The 22,315-nt window shown below is 35.6% G+C and overlaps 2 protein-coding genes across 3 annotated transcripts in view; one reads left to right on the top strand and one right to left on the bottom strand.

Annotated features, from left to right (window-relative positions):
• The window catches only part of LOC132547643 (uncharacterized), a 122,657-nt gene extending 113,109 nt beyond the window's left edge, over positions 1-9,548 (top strand). For both annotated transcript variants that reach the window (XM_060211426.1, XM_060211427.1), the window contains exons 11-18: positions 1,511-1,783; positions 1,988-2,155; positions 2,606-2,872; positions 3,305-3,484; positions 4,028-4,213; positions 4,780-4,803; positions 5,209-5,291; positions 5,875-9,548. In XM_060211426.1, the coding sequence (XP_060067409.1) occupies positions 1,511-1,783; positions 1,988-2,155; positions 2,606-2,872; positions 3,305-3,484; positions 4,028-4,213; positions 4,780-4,803; positions 5,209-5,291; positions 5,875-7,267 (2,574 nt within the window). In that variant the 3' untranslated portion in view covers positions 7,268-9,548. The remainder of the gene's footprint in view (positions 1-1,510; positions 1,784-1,987; positions 2,156-2,605; positions 2,873-3,304; positions 3,485-4,027; positions 4,214-4,779; positions 4,804-5,208; positions 5,292-5,874) is intronic.
• A 1,707-nt stretch (positions 9,549-11,255) lies between these two features.
• On the bottom strand, positions 11,256-17,921 carry LOC132547644 (sphingosine-1-phosphate lyase-like). The gene is made up of 12 exons (XM_060211429.1): positions 17,669-17,921; positions 17,165-17,311; positions 16,634-16,736; positions 16,322-16,487; positions 15,983-16,099; positions 15,457-15,608; positions 14,939-15,038; positions 14,480-14,594; positions 14,088-14,209; positions 13,686-13,788; positions 12,908-13,026; positions 11,256-11,446 (listed from the first exon to the last, which is right to left on the bottom strand). The coding sequence occupies exons 1-12, from the start codon at positions 17,919-17,921 to the stop codon at positions 11,327-11,329; spliced, it is 1,617 nt and encodes a 538-aa protein (XP_060067412.1). The 3' UTR covers positions 11,256-11,326.
• Between the last annotated feature and the right edge of the window lie 4,394 nt (positions 17,922-22,315).

The raw sequence follows: 22,315 nt of genomic DNA, 5'->3' as shown, positions 1-22,315 counted from the left end.
ATAATAGTTAACTGCTCATTAGCATATTATTACTTTGCCTCAATAATTACAACTTCCGACTACTTAATTGCTTTACCATTATATTAATGTGCATTCTGCTACATAAAATATATTAATGTGCATTTTGCCTTATAAGATATATTAATTTTCATTCTGCTACATGAAATACGTTAATGTGCATTCAGCTTTATAAAACGTCACAGTTTGTGTATCATTGTGATAATTTAACGATGTCATTTCGAAGAGAAACTTATTGTTTAATCTAGCTTAGACAGTCATTCAGCTTAACCAGCAACTGAAAATGGCATTATATCTTATGTTAGACGAGGAAAGGCGGGTTAGAAGCATGCATGGTTTTTTTATCCTTTTATTCAATATGTAAGCACCATAATAGTTTACAGTAGTAACTTCTGTTCTAGATCACAAGTTTATTTATGTTTAGGAGAGTGAGATGGTATGAATTTAAATGTTATGACAGATTCGTAGGAAGGTGATGACGACGTTATACGTGTCGATCGGGGAAACCGTGCAAATTTCATTTTCACTGACAGTATGACGAGTGTGCGCTGTTAAATATTCATAGTCAGTATTTCCAAAAGATATTTGGATCAGAAGAACTTCTGTTATAAGATATCTAATAATTTCTCCTATAAAGTCTATGTTTTTATCTATTTTGAAAGAAAATGTTGATTTGGGGGGAGGAGTTAGCATGTGAACATAACGACTAAAATTACTGTCATATCTATAGCAACACCGCTGAGAATTATCATGGAGTTAACGTTGTAAATAAATATCAACTCAAAATTGATTTTTTTTTATACAACTTTAAGTAATAAATATATATAATAACTCAGCCATACTAAGTCATTAACAATTTATCTTATACTGATCAATAACAGTGGAGCATTAATCAATTTGAATGCAGCTTGAAATGGGTTCAAGGGAGACAACACTGGCATATGTCGGTTTCTCATTTCATATCGTACATTTACTTATCAACGTCACTACTTTTTTGTTATTATTCATATATATGTATATACATGTATGTATTTTTTACTGAAAATGTGCATTCTTCAAAACAAGATATATGCAATAGAGCTGATTTTGATAAATTTCAAAAAAGGTCATCGTTCCTTTCACTTTGAAAATACAAAGTTGGCCGTATGTTTGTCTGAACCAGGTCAGGACTATGCATCTGTTGTGAGGTGTATAGAGATTCGTGAAAAGGTGACGTTCATGATCTCTTACGCCAGATCATTTATGTTTACTCTCTGCTTTCAGCTCAATTGCATTTTCTAGTTTTGTAAAAGTTCCATTGTCAGATATTAAACGGTAACAAAATGATTTCGTTTTTTGTTTTCGGTAATTTCAAATAGATGTAATAAAATTGCGAAATATATGTACCTAAAATAGATATCCTGAAATTAAAAGTAATTAAGAAATAAGTTTCTGTTGAAAATTTGAACTAACAGCCTTTACAATAAATGTTCCCTTCTTTGACTATTTTCAGGAGGATATAGCTTACCAGATTCAGCACCATGAGAAAGTTCTGAGAGCCGAATACCTGGCTATGAAGGTCCGTTACGAGACCAGGCTGGAAAACCTTCAGAAAGAACACATGAAACTTCTTGCCCTGGTAGACACGCTGCATAGAGAGAAGACCTTAGACAAGGAAATCATCCGAGGGGTTCAGAAAGGCATGACTCAAATGAAAGTCACCTACGCCAAGGATCTGACGAAATGGAACGAAGAAAAGGATATCCTTGCAAGGCACATGAAAGAGGTAGGCAATTTCGCTTTGTTGTCTTGAGTTGCCATAAATATACAATTTTTTCTCTGTGCTCTGAATCAAATGTCATGCATTTCATATAATAAATACTTATTGGGCGTGTATTGATTACTTGTCTGTATAGAACTTTAGATATGAAACAATGATGAAACATTTTGCAAATAGACTACTACTTACTATTTTCCTTGCGCTGTTAAGATTGAAGAGGGTCGTAAGCTGGCTAAGGATCTACAGGATAAAATTGAAGAATTGAAAAACCAGCTTGCTGACCAGGAATATGAGAGGGCAGAACTGGTCAACCGGATAACTACAGAACGGTCTGGCTGGGATGTGGAAAAGGCCAACATGCAGAGCAAGGTCAATCAGGTACGAAACATGCCATTGGTCATTGTTACAACGATTGTCATTGTCAATTCATTATGTTATTTTATATATAATTGTAAAACAATATTTCAAAAGTCTTACAGATAGAATTGAAAACGATATTGCTTCCATTGGCATGCATTTTTTATCATATTGATTTCAATTTTTCTGACTCGTCTTGTAGATTTTATGTCAATGAATGACAAGTCCTAGAATATCAGAACAGTTTTGGATTATTACATGTAACTAAATTCATATTGAAATATGTTTCCTACTTGTGTGCCTTGTACACATCAATATCAAAACCATATTTATAGATATTATTGATAGAATACATCAAACCAGCCTGCAGTATGGACATAACAATCACAAAACAAACACACTAATTTTCGGAAACTGTTATCACTACATGTATGAGCATCTGATTAGTATTTTGTTATCAACATCTTGTAGCTACAAGAGCAGTTAGCTATGATATCCCAGGCCCAGAATAGAACCAAAAACATGCAAAACCGCATGGAGGTGGCATGGGAACAGGAGAGGTCCGAACAGAAGCGACTCTTAGCCGAGGCTCACGCACTCGCTCTAGACCTTCAGAGCCAGTTGAAGGCGCGCGATGAAGAATACGTTAAAGAAAGAAAGATGTTGATTGAACAACTTCGACGGATGCGCACAGAGATAGACGAAGAGCAACTCAGTCGTGATACTCGCCAGAAAGAGGTCTGGTCATTAAGATACTTTCCCGCCAAATTGCTTTTAGTTAACCATTATACTTTTAAGCTAGTTAGTATATTTGTAATTATCTGATTCATTTATGATTTCTTTAAGAATTTTTTCTTTATCCTTTAAAAGTTTTATGACAAAACAATAAACCCTTAAGTCGTTCCTAGGCAATGCATACTGGTTATTAGTATAAAATCTTCCTTCCCTTTCAGTCTGATCATTTACGCCAAATAAACACTATTTTTATCAGTTAACATTCCGTTAACATAGGCCCTCGAACCATGCCGTTTTTGCCGTTAACAACTTTAAGAAAGACGAAATAGTTTTTTTATTTGATTAAAGCAAGAATTCTTCTATATTTATTTGTTTATTTATTCTTAATTAATTTTCTAGTGCGGTCAGTTTAGTTTTTATCTTTTATTGTCCCAGATTGACGATCGTGGGTTACGAATATCGGAACTGGAGAGGAGGGTGGAGGAGGTAGGAGAAAGAGCAGCAAAGGAGCAGGAGGCGTCGGTAAAAGATAGGGCGGATCTGGTCCGGAGACTAGGAGAGATGAGAAAACAGCACAAAAGGGATCAGAGAAGGGTCGAAGACGTCCTCACAGGGGTAAGGTCAACAATATATGGTAATCAGAAGTTTTGTTTTTCTTAAAACGAAACGAATACTATCTTATTTCGTAAATTGGTTAACTCCACAGGGTGAGATAAGGATTGTACAAAAGTCACACAAGTGAAGGGCACCTTTTAATACAAATTTAAAGTTAGACACAGTAGAGCCAACCAATGAATGGAACTTGATCATACAACTTTTCGTCCTTCTTGAACTCGTCAGTGATGCTGTGAGCCTAAATTTTGAAGCCGGGGAAGCAACAGAGGAAAATCCATTGTGATCGAAAGAAAAGTAAAAATAACTATGACGTCTCCTTAACATCGAAAGGAATGAGATTGTCATTCTGTATATTGTTCATCAATCATTGAATGAATATTACTTTTTTTGTCATATACGACGCAGTTTATTCTTATTGCTAAAATGATGAAGAGTCTTGCGAAATTCGTCACTTATTTGGTGGCCTTTGCTATCTTAACGTACCTTCCGTTATTTACCACGAGATCTGTATCATAATAATGAATGCCTTTTATGTCTGTCCAGTTAACGAGACTGAAGGAGCTAGCTGCGATAGTTTCGGACTCTGAAAAAGAAGATCAAACCTCAGATTCTGTGTTAGTCTCACGGCTGGAGAAACTAAGTAAAGGTCCACTTCCGGAACTGGACATCAACTTAGGAGATCCGGCACAGATGTCTCCACGGAAATCGATCAGACAACGTATTGATCAGGTCATATCAAAAGAGACATTGTATTGTCTTATTCATTTAATGTTCCTTGTTGATAAATATTTAACAACTTTAAAGCCACATTGTCCCTTTATGTTCCTTCTAGGAGTATCATTTCTATGAAATTATTAAAGTAATTTCACGTACACAGTTGATTTCCATGTACCTACCAAACCAAGGGATGTAAATTGTGTACTACACCAGTCAACAGGACAATATGTCTCCCAAAACCGTGTAAATTGAACATCGCGATTTTAAGGGCTGTTCAGTAATTATTCACATTTCATATTAATGGTTCGATATCGACCCAATAAACCAAACTTATTTCAAGAGGAACGAGGAATTATTTTCACTATTTTAAAGTCTGTTATTCGTTAAGAATTTTTTTCGACAAAGACAATTTATCTTGGTGTTATGCTGCAACCATATCCACTAGATAACGATATAGCGGCAGTGTGTGTTTCGTTAACACTTATATACTCATTTATTCTCGAACCCTTAGTGTCGAACTCGACATAGTGAACATTTATATAGATTGTAATTTCATGTATATTTTTTTTTAATTTCAGGTCGTTTTAAAACATATTAAAGAGGTAAATATTCATTTGTAGTTTCGTTAATTCTTATAAAACTGACATTTTTTCTCTCTTTTTTTTGTATCCTACTTATTCTTCGCCAATTAATATCAAACATCGACCGCGAGAACATTCATCTAGGAAGTATTTTTCAGATACTCAAATATCATCAGCTAATGTTTACAAAAATGCATGTGTTTATTTTGTACGAATTTGGTTTTAAATGAACATACATCTAGACATTATACTACAAACAACAGCCACGATATCGAAAAAATCTTATACCCATTTATATACTGAATTAATCTTAAACGAAATAAGGTGACTGGTATTCTGCACTCTATAGTCAATATCAAGGGATATTTTGTTTGACAATAGGAAGAATGACTTATTGTAATATAAACTTATGATCGTCCATTTCAGTCTCTGAAGGAGATTCATTTCGCCGTGGAGGACATCGGAAGGCCTCGTGAGATATCAGAGGAGGAGCGCAAGAAACTAAGAAGGTTAATTTCATTAATGGGAATGATTTTGTAGACGTGTATTTGTTAGTTTCATTTTTAATTGACTGGGTTTTAATTTTAGATTTAAAAAATAATTTCAACAATTCAATGTCTATATCTTAATTACGCACATCAACAAATAGGATGGAAAGCAGTTTACATATGTGACATTTAGTAATATCGTATCCTGTAATTCATTTCGTTGAGCAGAATATAGTATGATGTTGTTTTTAACCTTGCCAAATTTTATTTCATTGTGATGTATAGCCAAACCTGGTTATCTCGAACTCGTATAACTCGGAAACCCCGTTTGATTCGGAGCATTTCGACGGTCCCTGGGTAACTTTACACAAAACAATCGAACTCACTGAAACCGAATACTCGAATATCTCGAGGTTTCCCAATGGTCCTGTCGAGTTCGAGATAACAAGGTTCGACAGTATATGGATAATATATAACGTAACAGGGGAAAGATCTACAAATCAAATTGGATTCAGAAACAAATTAATTACGTAGACTACAGTTGTGGACTGCACCGTGTAACTAGATTTTTTAAATTTAATACGCGATACATTTTCTGTTGCAGAAGTTTGTCGAGCTCCGAAATTGACTTCCTGAAGGAAGACTTTTCAGCGGGCAGACAACGGGATTCTGCAAAATTCGACTCGCCAAAAGCATCGCCACTAACAATTCAAACGGACACATCTTCACCGAGATTTCTTAGGAGTATTACCCATAACGGATCTGGAGACATACTCGATCGTCCTGCTTGTGATCTTCTACCGGAAATACAACCCATTTCGTCACTTCCGTTACGACAAAAATTGATAATGGCGGACGTGCATTATGAACAAAGTGTCACAACGAAGTTTCCCGACCCCCCACCTAGTTTTCTGCTATCTCCAAAATCACACTCCCGACAGACACTAACAGACACGTCTTATTCAGTTAATTCCCCAAGGGGTATATCCTTAGTTACTGATACTAAAACAAGACTCGTTCCTACTAGTATATCACTTGATACCAGCGGGACGAGTTCACTACAAACCAGTCCTCAGAGTAAACTTTATACAAAGTCTCTTTCAGCTGGTGGATCTCCCACCTACGAATCGGCAAGCCTTCTTCCTTCCATTCCAGTAATGCACAGCACTGTGTCCTCTGATACTACACCTTCCCCTCGTTCCGGAAATTCGTCCAATTCCGGAAGTTATGAACGCCTTACACCTAGATCTGCAAGAAGAAAGTTTTTTGAAGATAAAAGTGATTTGCCATCACCTTCGCCGATGTCGGAAAGAAGTCAGAGTTGTGAAGGTATCGAAGAGGATGCAGTTCCAGCGAAGCCACCACCTGTTGAAAATAAGCGCATACGCCTTCAACACTACGAATCTGAAGAGGATGTTATAGGGCAATTAATAGAGGAAACAAAACCACGAACACTGACGCAGTCAATATCTGTCGATGAAAAGTCGACACGTTCAGTAACAAAAGCCTCGAGTACTGAGAGTAAGAAAAGTAAACCAGAAAAACCAAAGCGAAAAATAATACGACGCTCTCAAAGTGTTGATAGTTCTGTAAAAAATTCTGTAGCAAAGGCAGGAATTACTGCGATGTCACCTGGGGCGCCCTCAAATACTAGAGCCGTTGAACTTTTCGCAACAATGAAGAGAAAAATTAAAAATACTCTGAAAAGGTCTTCATCAATGACTGATGAAGAAAAGTCAACGGAAAAACAAGGCCCTAGTTCTGAGGCTAGCGGGTCTGTTGTGACGTCACCAGGGGTTGGGGTTCACACGGCAAGTGGACAGAAACCGTCAGGCATGATGTATAGACCATCCACAAGTGTACAAAAACCGGTAACAGGTGTACAGAAAAGTACTTCGTCTCCTCAACATGTATCTCAAAATGTACCTCCACCAACGCCACCTATTTCCGCTATGAACAGACGCGCACTTCCGGAGGTAAGAAGGGACGCCGTGTAGTTTGTAGAATGCTGTGTAGATGTAGTCTGTGTTAATGTGTTTCGTCGACTTGTCACCTGATGTTGGGAAAAAAACTCACAACTCTAACAACTAACACTGGGCTAACGCACCGAACTAATATTGATAATGAAACAAACGGTGATATCAAACTTTGACACATTTTATTTTTCAGATGGACGATGATGCGTTAGCTAATGGAAGGAAACGGATTCCGGAAAAAAGTTCCGAAAACAAACAGACTACAAAACGTTTAAGATCGAAATCTGCTGAACGCGCAACACGAGGGCCATCTGCCCTGAAACAACAGGTGATACTGGAGGAAGACTTGCTGCCAGACAGATCAAAAGTATTTAGTGAAACGACAGTGTGATTTCATGTGTTTACATCAACAGGGACAAAAATGATGCATTTGTGTAAAATGATATATGATTTTTGATGCTAAGCTTCTTCAGGTCTATCTGAAGATATAAACAAAAATGATGCCTGACATGTCAATTTAACGCTTGATAACCTATAACGCATTATAGTTACTGTAAACATTTTAATATAAGCGAATGCACATTTTTGCGTAATCGATAGAATCGCATATTAGCCTATCGACTATTTACTTCATTTTGCCTTTTAAAACCACAACATTGTTCTCTTTCCTTGTGGCATTGAAAGAAAGCTAAATGATAAAATCATCCCATCCAAAGTAAGAAAGTAGTGCATATAGAGACTCTTTTCAATTCTGTAATTTTTAAAATTCATTTACGAAAGAATTTTGATAACATATTGATAAATCATTATTCAATGAATTATTTTTCATTTGCATCAATAAAGAACTGAACCTTCAATGAAACATGAAATCTAAAGCCCACTCCTTTGAAATAAGAAATGATAGTTTGCTGTATGAACATAAGACAATACTCAGTATATTATACGAAATCTGTCTTATCAATCAGTGCCAAATGCGTAACACGAAACAGAGCATAATTAACCTTCAGTCATTTGCATGATAAAGTCTTTCAGAGACGATGAAAATTATATGTAACAAAGGTCGTTATTAATTTCAATACCTATCCTAGAATTCGTACCCAGGACCTCTGGATTACTAGCCTACCGCTCAGCCGATCGAGCAAACGGAACGGTATATATCAGCTGGTATTTATTATGGTTACATATGAATTCTGTCAAATGTAAGTGTGACGTAACACAGAACACAATCTTAAATCATTTGTTAATTTAAAAGTAAGTTATTTCGATGAAGAAATTTACATATAAATTCTAATTTTTGATAATTCTTAGAATTGTTTTCGGATATTATTGCGAGGGTTCTTAAAACGCTACAGGATGATTTAAAGAGCTTATTTGCTCTCAGTTATATTACTGATTTATAGCTCATGCAAGTTAAAAAAAACTCAAAGTGCTTGCGATGGTTAATACACATTAAATGCTTGCGTCATTTTCTGCATATTCTTCAGAGGAATTGTCACCTAGGTATTAATCAACACATCAAAAATTGATGACGTCATCATTTGTTGATGTTGCCTGTAAATAGTGCGGATTGTGTTCTGCAAGGTATTGTTATGTTGATATAGTTATACGAGTTTTAAGGTTGCTTCGTCGTAGTTATATATGCTTTAGTTAAATTATCACCACCTATGTTTTATATTTGTCACAGAATTAATTTATTTCTATAATTTTAGTTTTCAAGTTGTAGCACAGAATTTGAGAAACTTTATCACTAAACTTTAAAAAATTGTTGATCTTGAACTGTTTCTTATATTCGCTTAGAAGACCCCAGATCAAATATATTTTTCGTTTTTATTCTGTTTGAAATAAGTTTTATGAATTCCTCAAATTATCATTCATTTAAGAACAAATTTGTTCTTGGAAGCGACATGAACATTTCATTATCTATTTGTTTTTACTAAAAGTACATCAGTAAAGGCGTACACATAATACAATGGTCAAAATGTTGCCGACAAAATTGAACAATGTATGCAGATTGCTTTGTTTTGTTTATTATATAAAGCTTAAGATAATTTCTCAGTGCTTTCATCCTATTTTGCCATTAACCTCGAGATCCACGATACCGTGGCATAATGAGAGAATTGATAACAAATTAGAAAGATGACTTTACAGCATATTAATATTTTAAAATATTGTTATATTAGCTTCCGTTTTACGAGAAAAAAATTATATATCTTTCATTAAAAAAATAATTACGTTTTCCTGTTGTCTGCACATGGCATTTTGTCTTTTGTTGATCTCGGATTAAAATATTTGAACATCTATATATACGAGTCTGTTTTTATCTGTTTTAAATGTTGCTTTCATCTTTCTCTTGTTAACTTTCCTTTGCTCAGAAGTGACATTCCACCTTCCCTCACATTTCACAAATTATTTGTATCTCATTCATTCACTTGTTACGCTCGTCCTCAGTAATTATCTAATCAGGTATATATTATTTCGTTCCTGTGGCGTAAATTTTCCTTTTAGATATGTACAGTAAGTATTGTAATGTGATTTCTAACCATAGATCTTACAATAATCGTTATAATTAAAGACCTTCGTTTTGACCATTTGAAATGAAATGACCTTCGTTTGACCATTTGAAATGAATTACTTTCCTAGATTTGATAGGATAAACATATATAACCGACACGTCATTGACTTTTCTACTTCAACACAGTGTAATATATGTGTGTATATATTACATATATTTCTATGAACCATTAATGGATAGTTCCCGTTTTGTGTTTTAGTTTGTCGGTATTTCCGTACCGTACGTCCATGTTGGTTCTTTGTTTAGACGTGCCTTTGCCAATTCCGGAATAAAATGTCAAATTGAAGAATATTGGATTTTTCTCACAATTCCTTCTTTTTATTTTTATTTGATTCGAATAATGAACTATCCAACGGGCTTTGGTAATTCCTTGATTTAAAAAAAAAGTTTTCACCCTTTTTGAACTTACAATAATACATTCTAGCTATTTTCCTTAACGATAACAGAAACTTAAGAACAATAGGTATTCAAAATTGAACAAAACGTTGAGCGAAAAAATTAAGATCCAGAATGCATATCGCTCCGTGACAAGCTCTGCCAATCTAATCCTTTCGTTTTACTAGAAACTCATTCCAGTTCAAACAGCTACGAAGCGACAATATAACGAATGTATTACCAGTACATGATCTATTCTAGTTCGCTACACGTCTGCCAACAAACCATAAATAAAATAGATATTTCTCAAACCTTGTTTGTATCTTTCGCACCTGACAAGAACAAAGGCTGGTGGAAGTAGGCATCGCATTAACTTTGACCTTAATTTGACAACTGGGTCATCCTAAAGTAAGGAAATCTGTGAGAAGTCGTACCTCGTATTGGGACACCTCGTTTTTGTTTGCACATTTTCCTTGTTCCAGACCCTCTAAGGCCTCTTTAGATATACACTTTTTTGTAACTCCTTTTTTGGTATTGGATTTCTTCTTTATGCCAGCTATTCCGTTTCACCTGGTGTTGTCCCCAATTACTAATTTCAATGATTCGTTAGTAAATTTTACTCTTTTTGAAATGGCGGGTGTCGTCAGTGAAGCAGGAGACGAAAACTCTTCCGAAACACCTGGTCTTATTCTCCTTGTACTTATCCAAACGTCTTCCTTTCTATTGTTCATATATACTTAGTTTTATTGAGATTTGATTATGTTCAACTGTTGATAGTTTCTTCATCTTTTTGCTTTTATTGATGGATTTCTTTTCAATTTCTGACAACAGGTTTTGTTTGCAATCCATTAATCTCTTAAAATATTCTTAAAAATAAACACTAAAGCAATGGAAATTTATTTAATACATATTTCACAAACATACTTCCTTGCGATATATTTGTTCATAAATAATATCACTAAAACTGAGTTAAACAGTAACATCACATACCGTTACTAGACGTTGTTTACTTCTGCACGCGAATACCGTCTTCTTAACAAACAAACAAATATTAGTCCTGTAGATCATCACAATGTTTTCATTCAGCAACCCAATTGTTATAACAATGAATACATATCTCTCACATAGTCGTGTTATTTATAGACCTCACTAAAGAACTCGACCAGGAAATCTTGCACAATGGCTTTATCTGGTATAGTGGCTATCATACCATACATCGCTGCTGTGCCCTCCTTGGCCAGAGATTTGTTCTTCTGAAAAAGTATACAAAAGACAAACAAGTGAATGGTACCATTCATTACATTTTTACGATTAGATACAGAAGAGTCAAAAAATGAATAAAACTGCATCACATAGTTTATAGAACTAGTCATAAGGGTTTGAATTTTGAAACTAATGGGTCGAATGAAGAAAATAAAAAAAATGATTGAAATTTCAAAATCTAGATAAATACTACATTAGATTTTCATGTGTCTGATGATTTGAGAAGAACGTATACATTTGTATATACTGAAGTGTGTCACTATTCCAATGCATTAAAACCAACAACTTAACGCACTTTTGAACTTAAAGAAGTAGGGCTTTCATATTTGGCATGTATGTTCATTGTGACAACACTTTTCCGGTGGTTCCAAAATTTTTGACCATGTGACCTTGACCGTTACCTTTGACCTATATTAGAATAAAAAACTTAAATACTTGCTTTAACTATTATAAGTTCTGTTCATAATCTCTTAAAATGAAAAACGTGTTACGGTACCAAATATGATGAAAACTTGTTAAATGTTTCTTCCAATGTAGAAATCGTACAGTTGATAATGAATGACCGGTAATTGTATCACAGTGGTGTCCGAGGTCACGGCACCAGTAAAATGAAAACTTGTTACAATTTCAGATGTTAAGACTTAAGTTGAGATGTTCTTGCTCGGGCAAAAGCCCGAGCGAGCGAGGGTACCTCCTTTGGAGACTAGCCTCTCTCCTATCTGGCCGTCAGGAACCGATACATACTGGCTAGAAAGGTGGTCGTAAATATACTAGCCATGTTAATTCACTGATGAAGTACTAATACACATCAGCTTACTGTTCACAGTAGATGTCAGTACTAAATTAACACAGGCAGATACATTTTGATGAAACATCTGACTTATGTCTAGCACAATTTTGAATAATTTAATCTTACATATTAACTTTTAATAGTTCGCTCTGTAACAGGATGCCCTACATTGTACCGTTTTACTGTCCCATTTCAGAATTTTGTTGCAACCGTGGCCATAATGTTTCATAAACACATCTTGTTTTTGTAATATTTGTTGTTTTCACATAATTTTTCTGGATTCACATCGTTTTTTTCTAATTTGCAATTTTTTTGTATTCACCTTATTTTTTTCTAATTCGCATTTTTTTTTGTATTCACATTATTTTTGTATTCATATTGTTTTTGAATTCACATTAATTTTTGTATTCACATTAATTTTGAATTCATATTATTTTTTGAATTCATATTATTCTTTGTATTCGTATCATTTTGGCCCTAGAGCCACGAAGAATATTATATGGACACCTGTGTGATGCAGTTGCGTTAGATCATTTTTCAGCAACTACGATGTAAGTATTAGTAAGTTTAAGTCTTTATTTCCCTGTATTTACTCAATAGGAATAAAATTGTATTAATTTTTAATAGATTTGGAAACTCGTCATTTTACTGTTTAACCGACCTTGACCTCTTGCGCTGATTCCTCAAGGTCTTTAAGAAGAGAGTCTGACACTTTCACGTGATGTGGAAGTATTGAACAATGAAGACAGCTTGGGTTCTGTTGTCGCTCCATGTGCCAACCTGTATAAAGAGGACTGTCAAATTTAGTCATGTTATCAATTATAAAACACAATATTTACAATGATATGGCAACGTTGATGTATGAACTAAGTAGATATAAATGAAATCAACTTAGTGTGGTTCCAGCAAAACTCCAGCCAGACATCGCGCTCTGGTCCCACAACTACATGTTGGTTAGCTAAGAAGGACGGAAAGGAGGAGGCGAATGATCGCATGCTACATTGGAACGACACGCACATTGGGAATTGGTTGTAAGTGAACCCCCGGTAAGTCATTCTGGCGAGCCTTGCGACTGCTGTGTGACATAGGAGAAATGCGGGAAAACTGTAAGGGCGACAAGTAGACAGGTAAAAGTGTCATCCATAGAAAAGGTGCGGAAGAAACCTATAGGTGCGATGAGACGGCAAATAGAGATGTCATCCAGCTGAATGTGAAGAGAGAACAGATAGAGTTGTCACAAGACACAGTATTAGATATAAAGTGGTAGAAGACAAGTAGACACCACTGCCCAAAGTGATGCAGGGGGCTGAATGAAAAGCAAAAGGCTGCGACAAGATGCAGTGACGACAGTCGACCAGGCCCTTCTTGGGCCTGATCAACCCAGCCGGCGCACCTCTGTAGGACGTCGTGGACGAAATTTTCGCAAATAATTAACAAACCTTTTTTGCCCATTGCATCCGCTACTGCTTGGATGTCTACATCCGGGTTACTCGATCCGATTGAAAAACAGGTCATAACTGGATCGCCAAGAACATATAAGTCCTGTCAGAAAAAAATAGACCTACATCACATACAGTCATAAAAAATTCATCCTTCCATGTTGAAGTCGATGTAAAGTCTATCATTGCTTTTGTCAATACTTCCGGTAGAAAGACAGACAACTCTGGCTTGTATTGGCTACAGTTTCTTCTGCTTCAAAGATAAAAAAAAAACTGTCATCTTGACCTACACATAACGGCATTATTCGTACCTCAAACACACTAGTTTTGATGAATGATACAGAGTATAAAGAAGAATCTCCTTAAATCTACACATCTATGTAAGCCGAAAGCAGTACATGCCTGTATTTTAGAGACGCCTTCTTTGAGTTTGACTGTGGTCTCCATGAGTTCTTTGGCTCGTTTCATGTAACCATCGACACCGAGCGCCATCATTGACGCCCACGCAGCGGCGATATTACCACCTATATAACAAGTTTACACGAGTTTGTAAGCAAACTGTGGCAATGCTTTTGTTTTAGAAAAGTTTTCATTATGAGAAGCTGCCGTACCTTTCTTAAAAGGAGAGAAAAGATTAATTGAAATAACTTTACGTACTTCACTAGTGTGTGTCTTTTCAGTTTGTTAGGAGAATTATTATCTTAACTATTTTAACAATAAAAGGCAATAAATAAATGAATAAATAAATTATATAAAAAAGATACAATAAAATGAAAACAATAGGATTGTTTTACCTGGCCTTGTTCCCGCCATACTCGGACTTCCGTACAAACCGCCTGGCCATTCTGCGTAGGAAAATATCTGGTATTTGCGGATATCGGCGTTTCGGTAGAGTATAACGCTGGAACCCTGGGAGAGCAAATTATTTTTATTCCTAAAATAAGATCTCTACATCACTGTTTGTTTGTCGTTCATATCACGCATGTATCTGAGTGAATCAGTGACCTTAGCAGGAGCATAATATAAAGCCATGGGACAACTATTTCAATACAGAAACATTGAACTCGTCTGCTTTTGTCACCGTGGCGCTTGTTTTGTTAGATAAAAGGAAAAGAAAGAAAAAAATCAATAAAGATAAAGCAAACATTGATATTTTTACAGTAAGGACAGACGTTACCACTCACTGTCATTCTGGGATTCAAATTTTATAAATATGCAAATAATGTCATACGACGCTGACCTTGAACTCTTACCTTTACGCTGTATCCGTATTTGTGGATATCTGCCGACATGGAAGTTACCCCTGGATTTCGGAAATCAAATTTCGGGACAGGATATCCCAGCTTTTCTACCCTGTGATATATTTGTATCGTATATTAGTTGAGCTTTTCTCCCTCCTTTAGGCATTAATATTTGGGGTTTTTTTTTTTCATTGAAAACAGTGATTTCAATTTTCAAGATAATTCTAATCGGTAAATTGAATAAATCCTGCAGTACTGATTTTTTTTCAAAAATATTTTAAAATGAAAAGAAGGGGAAATGAAAAAAGAGTTCTGCATTGCAAGAACAGTTTATTTATTTATTTCTTTATTTTGATTTTTTTTTTTTTTTTTTTTTTTTTTTTAGTGATTTTTCGTGAAAAATTCGCGGCGAGGGCGAGATACTTTCATAATTCGTTTCGTGGATATAAAAATTAATGGTAGATATGCATATCAAAACCTTATTCATATTACATATACCACACAGTTATGACTATGAAGAACACCGATACCATGGCAACATGTAACCTCCAAAACAGGCGTCCACGTGCAGAGGAAGTCCTCGGCGCTCAGCGAGGGCAGCAATTTCCTCAATAGGGTCTAGGATCCCGTGACAGAATTGTGGTGCAGAAGCTGCTAGCATGACTGTGTTTGGACCGATCGCCTGTTATATATAGAATAAAAGAAACGAGGCGGATTATCTGAGAGAATACATAGCACAATTAAACAAAACACACACACCGACATATGTTGAATTTTGACCAAAACACGGCATTGAAATTTCTTAATGAAAAACCGAACCTCGATTATTCAGATTTGTGTCATAGAAGATTTTTTTGTTTTAATCTTAAACTTATTTCCCTTGCAATTTAAGTAAATATTAGCTTAATGTGGAAATGTACCGATATAAGTGGCTTTCAATTTCGTGATTTGTGTTCCTCTCGTGCTGTATAATATAATACATTATAATTTGAAATCAAATTTAATATGCATTTTTCATATTGTCAATATTATACTCTATTTGACAGCTGTCTTTACCTTCTCCATGGCCGCGACATCGGCCCGGAAGTCGGGACCTAAAGGGGTATGGATGACCTTCATACCGAAGTACTGCGCGGCCTTGTCAATAGTCGGATGTATTGTTCTTGGCGCCACCTGGTGAGGAATAAGTGTATAGTTCACATCATAACGACAATGCATTAGTCATAGCATTGCGGTTGTCACCTTGTACGGGAAAAGTCAAACTCTAACGGAAAGGAGGCCATAAAAACCTTTCAATTGTTTTCAATTGCGATATGTAAAAAAAACCAAGTTCGAGTTTACCTTTTAGAGTAGTTAAGGAATTTGACGTTCTAAATAAGAAATGAAAGTCCTTACTATTTCCGGTTCCGTTATGTGCGGGAAGAGTTTCCTTGCTCTGTCCCTGAAGGTTTTGACAGCCATGACGTTACTTTCCGTGCCACCGGAAGTCATGAATCCCAACACGTCATCATCGCCATTCAATATGGATGCCGTCATCTTAACAACTTCCGTTTCCATTTTTCTGACGTATGAAACATTTATGTATTTTTTTTCTCACTGAGAGCAGTGTTCGAACTGACACAGTGAAATACTGCTAGAGATTATGATTTTCTTTGAGAAACGGTTTATAAAAAAAATTCAAAAATAAAAAAGAGAAATCTTTTATACCTTAAACTCGGAAACAGCATCGGATTTAGAGCGTTCTCGTGTAAAAATCCGTGATGAAATTCTTTTACTAAAGCGTCATGGTCCACGGAATGTCCAATCTTCTCTGGAAAAGGAAAACCAGATCCGTAAAAAAGATAATTGTTATGTAGATCTTGTTAAAAGGATGCAACATCTAAGTAAATAAACAATATTTCTTATCATTAACACGTGTCGCTCTCTAAAGTATCAATGGTCAGTTAGTTGTAAAACAAAATCAAATCAAAATCTAGATTCAATTTTATAGTTAAGATCAGTCTTCAGGTGTGCCAGTTTGTTGTTGTTGTTTATATATCTTATATATAATTACAAATTTCTAGGTTTTTGCAAATGTCTCTGAATTCAAGAACTTCACAAGAGTTTATCCCTTCAGCTTTTGTTTTCAAGACATCGCGATTGTCGTTTCTATCATCGAAAGTAATAACCTTACAATATAACATGAACGTCTCTTTTCATATCTACAATATCAGTCAAAATTAGAGAGTACTACTTTACCGCTGAAAAGATCAAACGCTTCCCATTGTAGATTAAAGTGATCGTCTGACAACGTGTAGATATAGGCGAAGATCTTCCCTTCATCAGAATTCGTCTCCAAATCCTTCATTTTCTTCATCGTTGTCAGCAACTCTTCGTGAGGTATTCCTGTCACATATTAAGTTATGAATTGATGATTTTCTTTCGGTCAGTCCATGAAAAATTACTTCCAAAAAATAACACATTTTTCTTCGAAGTTGAACAATTTTAAAGACAGAATTATAGGTTTACTTTAAAATGTTCGGGTATTAAAACTGTCAGGACTTTTTTCTATAACAGTGCGAAAGTTCGTTTACTTACTCTAATTTCAGTGGTCATAGATCAATTCAGTTATTTTATTGAGAAAATATTCTATATGTGGAGATGAGTTTGTATTAAAGTGCTATAGGTTACAGGGGGTGATCCTTGGATTATCTCCATGTATGGTTAACCGTCTGCATTGACTTGCACCGAGTAACCTCTCACCTTTCTGTGGTAGAAGTACCGTTGATCCCTTCTTTTCCGCATTTTTCACCTCGTTCAGTTTTGTCGTACTGAGGAAGCTTTTGACCTCATTATGAAGAACTTTACCAATCACGAATTCGACTCCTGGAAGCTGTTTTAATGTTATAACCAAAACCCGGAAGAACTCTCGCGGTCCCTTCCGGAAGTAGATACTAAGTAGGACGGCAAGCACTGCGGTGAATACACAGTGTTCAATGTATTCCAAAAAAGACATGATTTATAGTAGAGTAGAATGAAAATACGTACTTCCGACAGTATTATTTGGTAGTGAAATTTAAACTACCGCCCTACCTTCTGTAGGTAGCTGGGTTACATATGTGTACCTGTGTTTATCAAGCTATGTACCTGGACGGTATAAAGGTGGTTGTTTATCGGATGATAATCTTGCTTCACGCTGTACAAACTCGTCAGCTTGAGGTCGTTATTAACATCTCCAATTATACACTTCAATGGTACGAAACAACTTTAACCTGAATCGGATCTCGTATTATGCAAGAACGAAAGAGTCCGGCTTTACCGGCAATGGAGAGTAAGAATTTGTTTTCACATAAAACTCATTAAATATACTATCGAAATGATATGAAAAAAGTGGACTGGCCAAAACACTTTAAAAACGGCCTTAATTCAACTAGGTTCGTCCCTATGTGTTTCATATGAAGATGGCCGTTCTTTTCTGCTGTTGTTCCAACGGGCCTCCTGTATGCTGTTCAGTGAAGTAGCAACCAGTCACCTCAAGGTGACCCAACCTCTAAATGATAGTGTTTACGTCTCGATAAACCAAGCAAACATATTAATAGGTGTTGAGATTTTGGGCACGCATGCAGGACTTTCGCTTTTTTCAGTGAAGCAGAAACCATTTTTTCACAATAAGACCCGCCTTAAAACGACCATGGCTGTTCACGGGCCGGCAAACTCATCAAACAAGCCAAACAAACAAATTGTTCAGGATTAGTTTTATTCCTTTGTGAGAGTAAGCTCAATGTCAACAAATAGTGCAGAATACGCCCGTCTGTACTCGTCTATCAAGCCAATGAATTTTATCAGCTGTCCTATCACAGATAAACATGTGGTTTCTCGGTCGAATTTCTCAAGGTCTTTGTCAACACTTGCATAATATAAGAATGTACTGGTCAATCTTAGTTATCAAACTGTTTCAAATTGTTACCTTAGTTCATAAATCATATTCAACTTTACAATTATTTTTTACCGGTTCTTAATGGATTATACAAAAGGATTTGTAATAAATATACTTTTAAAACATTTCAAATGTTGAAATATAGCAAACTGAGGAAACAGTGTTTCGGTAAGTTTGGATTGTCTTATTTCTATTTTTAGATTTCTCAACGTTCTACAAGGACATAACACCGTATGATCGATTTTTTTTATTCGACATAAACTGTATCTTATCATCTTTGCACAGGTTATCTCAAAGTAGATCATATGACGACCATAAAACGTTCACAAGTCTTGTCATCTCTCAAAACCCAGTGACATCTGTTACGGATATCCTGATACTGAGAACATGTTCTTGTGGAATCTGAAAGTTGGGAGTGTAACAGGGATTTGGCACGAATTCTCGATCCACGGTCGGGAAATGTCTATCTAGCTATATTTCCGAATTTGTCAGGTTATAACTTGATTTCTACACAGTCAATCTCCTTCATCAAAAACTTATTGGGAGGTTAAAAAATCTCTTTTTAAGGTCTGTGGCCCTTTGGATATGAAAATCAAAAAATACTATTTACAAAAATATGTCCAGTTTTTTCTTCTCGGGTGTTAAATTCTTGGTCACCATGAAACATCTGTTATGGACCGTGGATCGAGAAATCGTGTCAAATCTCTGTGTGGAGGGTTACCATCTAGAAAGAGAAAATTGAACACAATAGGGAAGTCGAAATGGTGTCGATGATGTGGCCATTTCAGTTGTGTTGTAAGTAAACGTCGAGGTAAGGGGATGTTGCTGGTGAGTTGGAGATGTGTCCTTGTAAGTTACGTCGTTGGTAGTAAATGTCCAGGTTAGGGAATAATGCTATTAAGTCAGAGGTGTGCCCTTGTAATGGGCGCTGTAGGTAATAAAGGTTGAAGTAAGGGGATGGTCCTTGATTGTCATTTCTTGTTGGTATATAAGATTGACAACCTTGATAAATTTCTTATTTACAGAGAAGACTTCATCAAGATATCTTAAAGGGAAAGTGGACAACTGTTCAAGAGTTTTTTTTATAATATCTTCGATAATTTCAAGGAGAGCACTAAATGAATATGAGAGAGAAAACGCAAGTTTAAATTACATCTTTTTAAATATGAATTGCTACGTGATACGTGACATTGTTCTTGAAAATTAAAAGGAACCTGTTACTGAATTTTGATAAATTTCTTAAACTTTAAGCTTTGCAAACTTCCATTTATGTTAAGCTTTGATATTGCTTATATCTAGTTGTCCGTGATTTCCTCATTTTCGTCTCCTAGCATTACTGACGAGTCCTAGAAGGACGGAACAGCTGTAGGATGCAGTGCAATTCATTATTCTGACCTATTATTGAAACGTGTTTTTCACTTGTGTGTATTTTCAAAATTCGTTGAAATTTATCCGTCACAGGAGTCAAGATATAAAAATGAGGGGGCGCGTACAGATTCCTTATAGGGTACTGATGTAAGTCGAAGTGGAAAAACCGACGGAGAAATGTACGACAAAACGAGGTCATGGAAGCAGGGATATATGTGCGCTCCAAAGACAGACACCAAAGGACAATGTCGCGCGATACCGCAATCCGGGACAGCATAAATAAATAAAATGCAGATGTAAACTTTTCACATTCTATCTCGTCCTTCAATTGAGCGAATGTTGGTTGCTGCAGTTTCGTGAATAACTGTATATCGTGGGGTTTTGTTGCTGATTGCAGGAATATTTTATGGCGCTTCCAGTCAAAAGTTACTAAGCAAGGTTAAACCAAGATCAGGTCGATTTGGACAGAAAACATCCAGATATGTACCGGGGATATTGACTAATGGTCCGACTTACTTCTTGCGGCGTATATCCTCGTAATATCACAGAACAATTCAGACTAAATAGAAATGGTTTTAATCACGTGATGAATGGAAAGAAAAGACTTCTGCTGCTTATAAATTTTCATTTATTGTATAAATCATTTACGTACAATCATGTGAATAATTGATTAATCAACAAGTTACAAAACACCTGGTTTTTAACATGTAAGAGGAACAACCTATAGAATCACAGTGATACTACCACCAACACATTCTCTATCAGCAAATGGCTAACAACGTGCATTTACAGTCTCGTGAATGCCATAATGATGTATAATGTAAATAAGATATTGTTATCTTCATAAACTTAACAGATACAAGTTCAACAATTTCACTTATTTCAAGCTTTGTAAAACTATGCCAGATTAATAGAATCTTTCATCCCCCCAACTCCCCTCAGGAGGTGTGACAGGCGGACCTCAACCAAAGGGTTGAAATATGATTATGATGGCAATCAGCTGGTTTGCCAAGTGGTTGCAAGTTAATAATCTTTTCTGGAGACTTGGACCCCCCCCCCACTCAACAACAAAGGAATTATCATCTTTCTCTTATCCTGCTGGCTTTAGTTGGTACTTGTATGTGTCTTTGTTGTCGCAGTGCTTTGCACATTTAACGTAATAGCATTGTTGACGTGACGTCAGTGAATTGTTACCGTGACGTCATATCATTGTCCTGACAGAGGAATCCCCAAGTCTCAACCCAATGGTGAGACAGGGAAATCTCACACTATTTAAAAAAATGGATTTACCTGTCCAGGGTAAGAGAAACGTCCCTCTGAGTAGAGGTTTAGATGCCATGTAGGTGATTGTCAATTGCTGGTATGATTGTATTTACAACAAAGGAATAACAGACCACATTCTGATTGTGTATACATACTGCTTAAGATATAAAATTTTTTATATACATATTTCAAAAATGATAAAAATGTTTTGGTACATCACAATATATGTTCAACAGTCTCTGGTGATTAACAATACAGATCTGATTCGTATCATTGCCTTCATCTTTGATATTGTGTGGTTTACAATCACTTACACTCTCTGCACCCCTTGAACATGTCTTGGCAAAATTGTTCCTAGGATGTAGGAGCAAAAGTTGATCATAACCCCTAGAATATCGAGGATGCATTGCCTTGATCAATATATATTGACCTGATACATATTACAGCAAAAAAGTATATCAAATAATTTTCTAAGTAAAATTTTATAATTTTTTACTCCAAACATTTAACCAACCCTTAATCAAACAACTACTACGATAAAACAAGAAAATTAAGAAAATGAAGTGTTGTATCATAAAATATTAGTAATGATCACTTCTAATGCATGCCATTTTATTAAAATTTGTTGAAAAAAATACATGTCATTTCTAAAATTCCATATATATTCTTATTTCATTTTTCATCTTTAAGTGAAATTAAGTACATGTATGCATAAACTATGTCCAGCTAAATTGCTTCATTTAATTGCCAAGCCACACCCAGGCAATGGTGAAAGTCCACACAAACTCAGACACTAATAAGCTTCAACCATTATCCTTTGCTTAAAACTAACAATTTGTCAA

This window comes from Ylistrum balloti, unplaced genomic scaffold (genome assembly GCF_031769215.1).
Source record: "Ylistrum balloti isolate Yb309-2 unplaced genomic scaffold, AGI_CSIRO_Ybal_v1 Utg369966, whole genome shotgun sequence".
Lineage (NCBI taxonomy): Eukaryota > Metazoa > Mollusca > Bivalvia > Pectinida > Pectinidae > Ylistrum > Ylistrum balloti.
The sequence above is the reverse complement of the archived record's forward strand: the minus strand, read 5'-3'. Positions and strand labels throughout refer to the sequence as shown.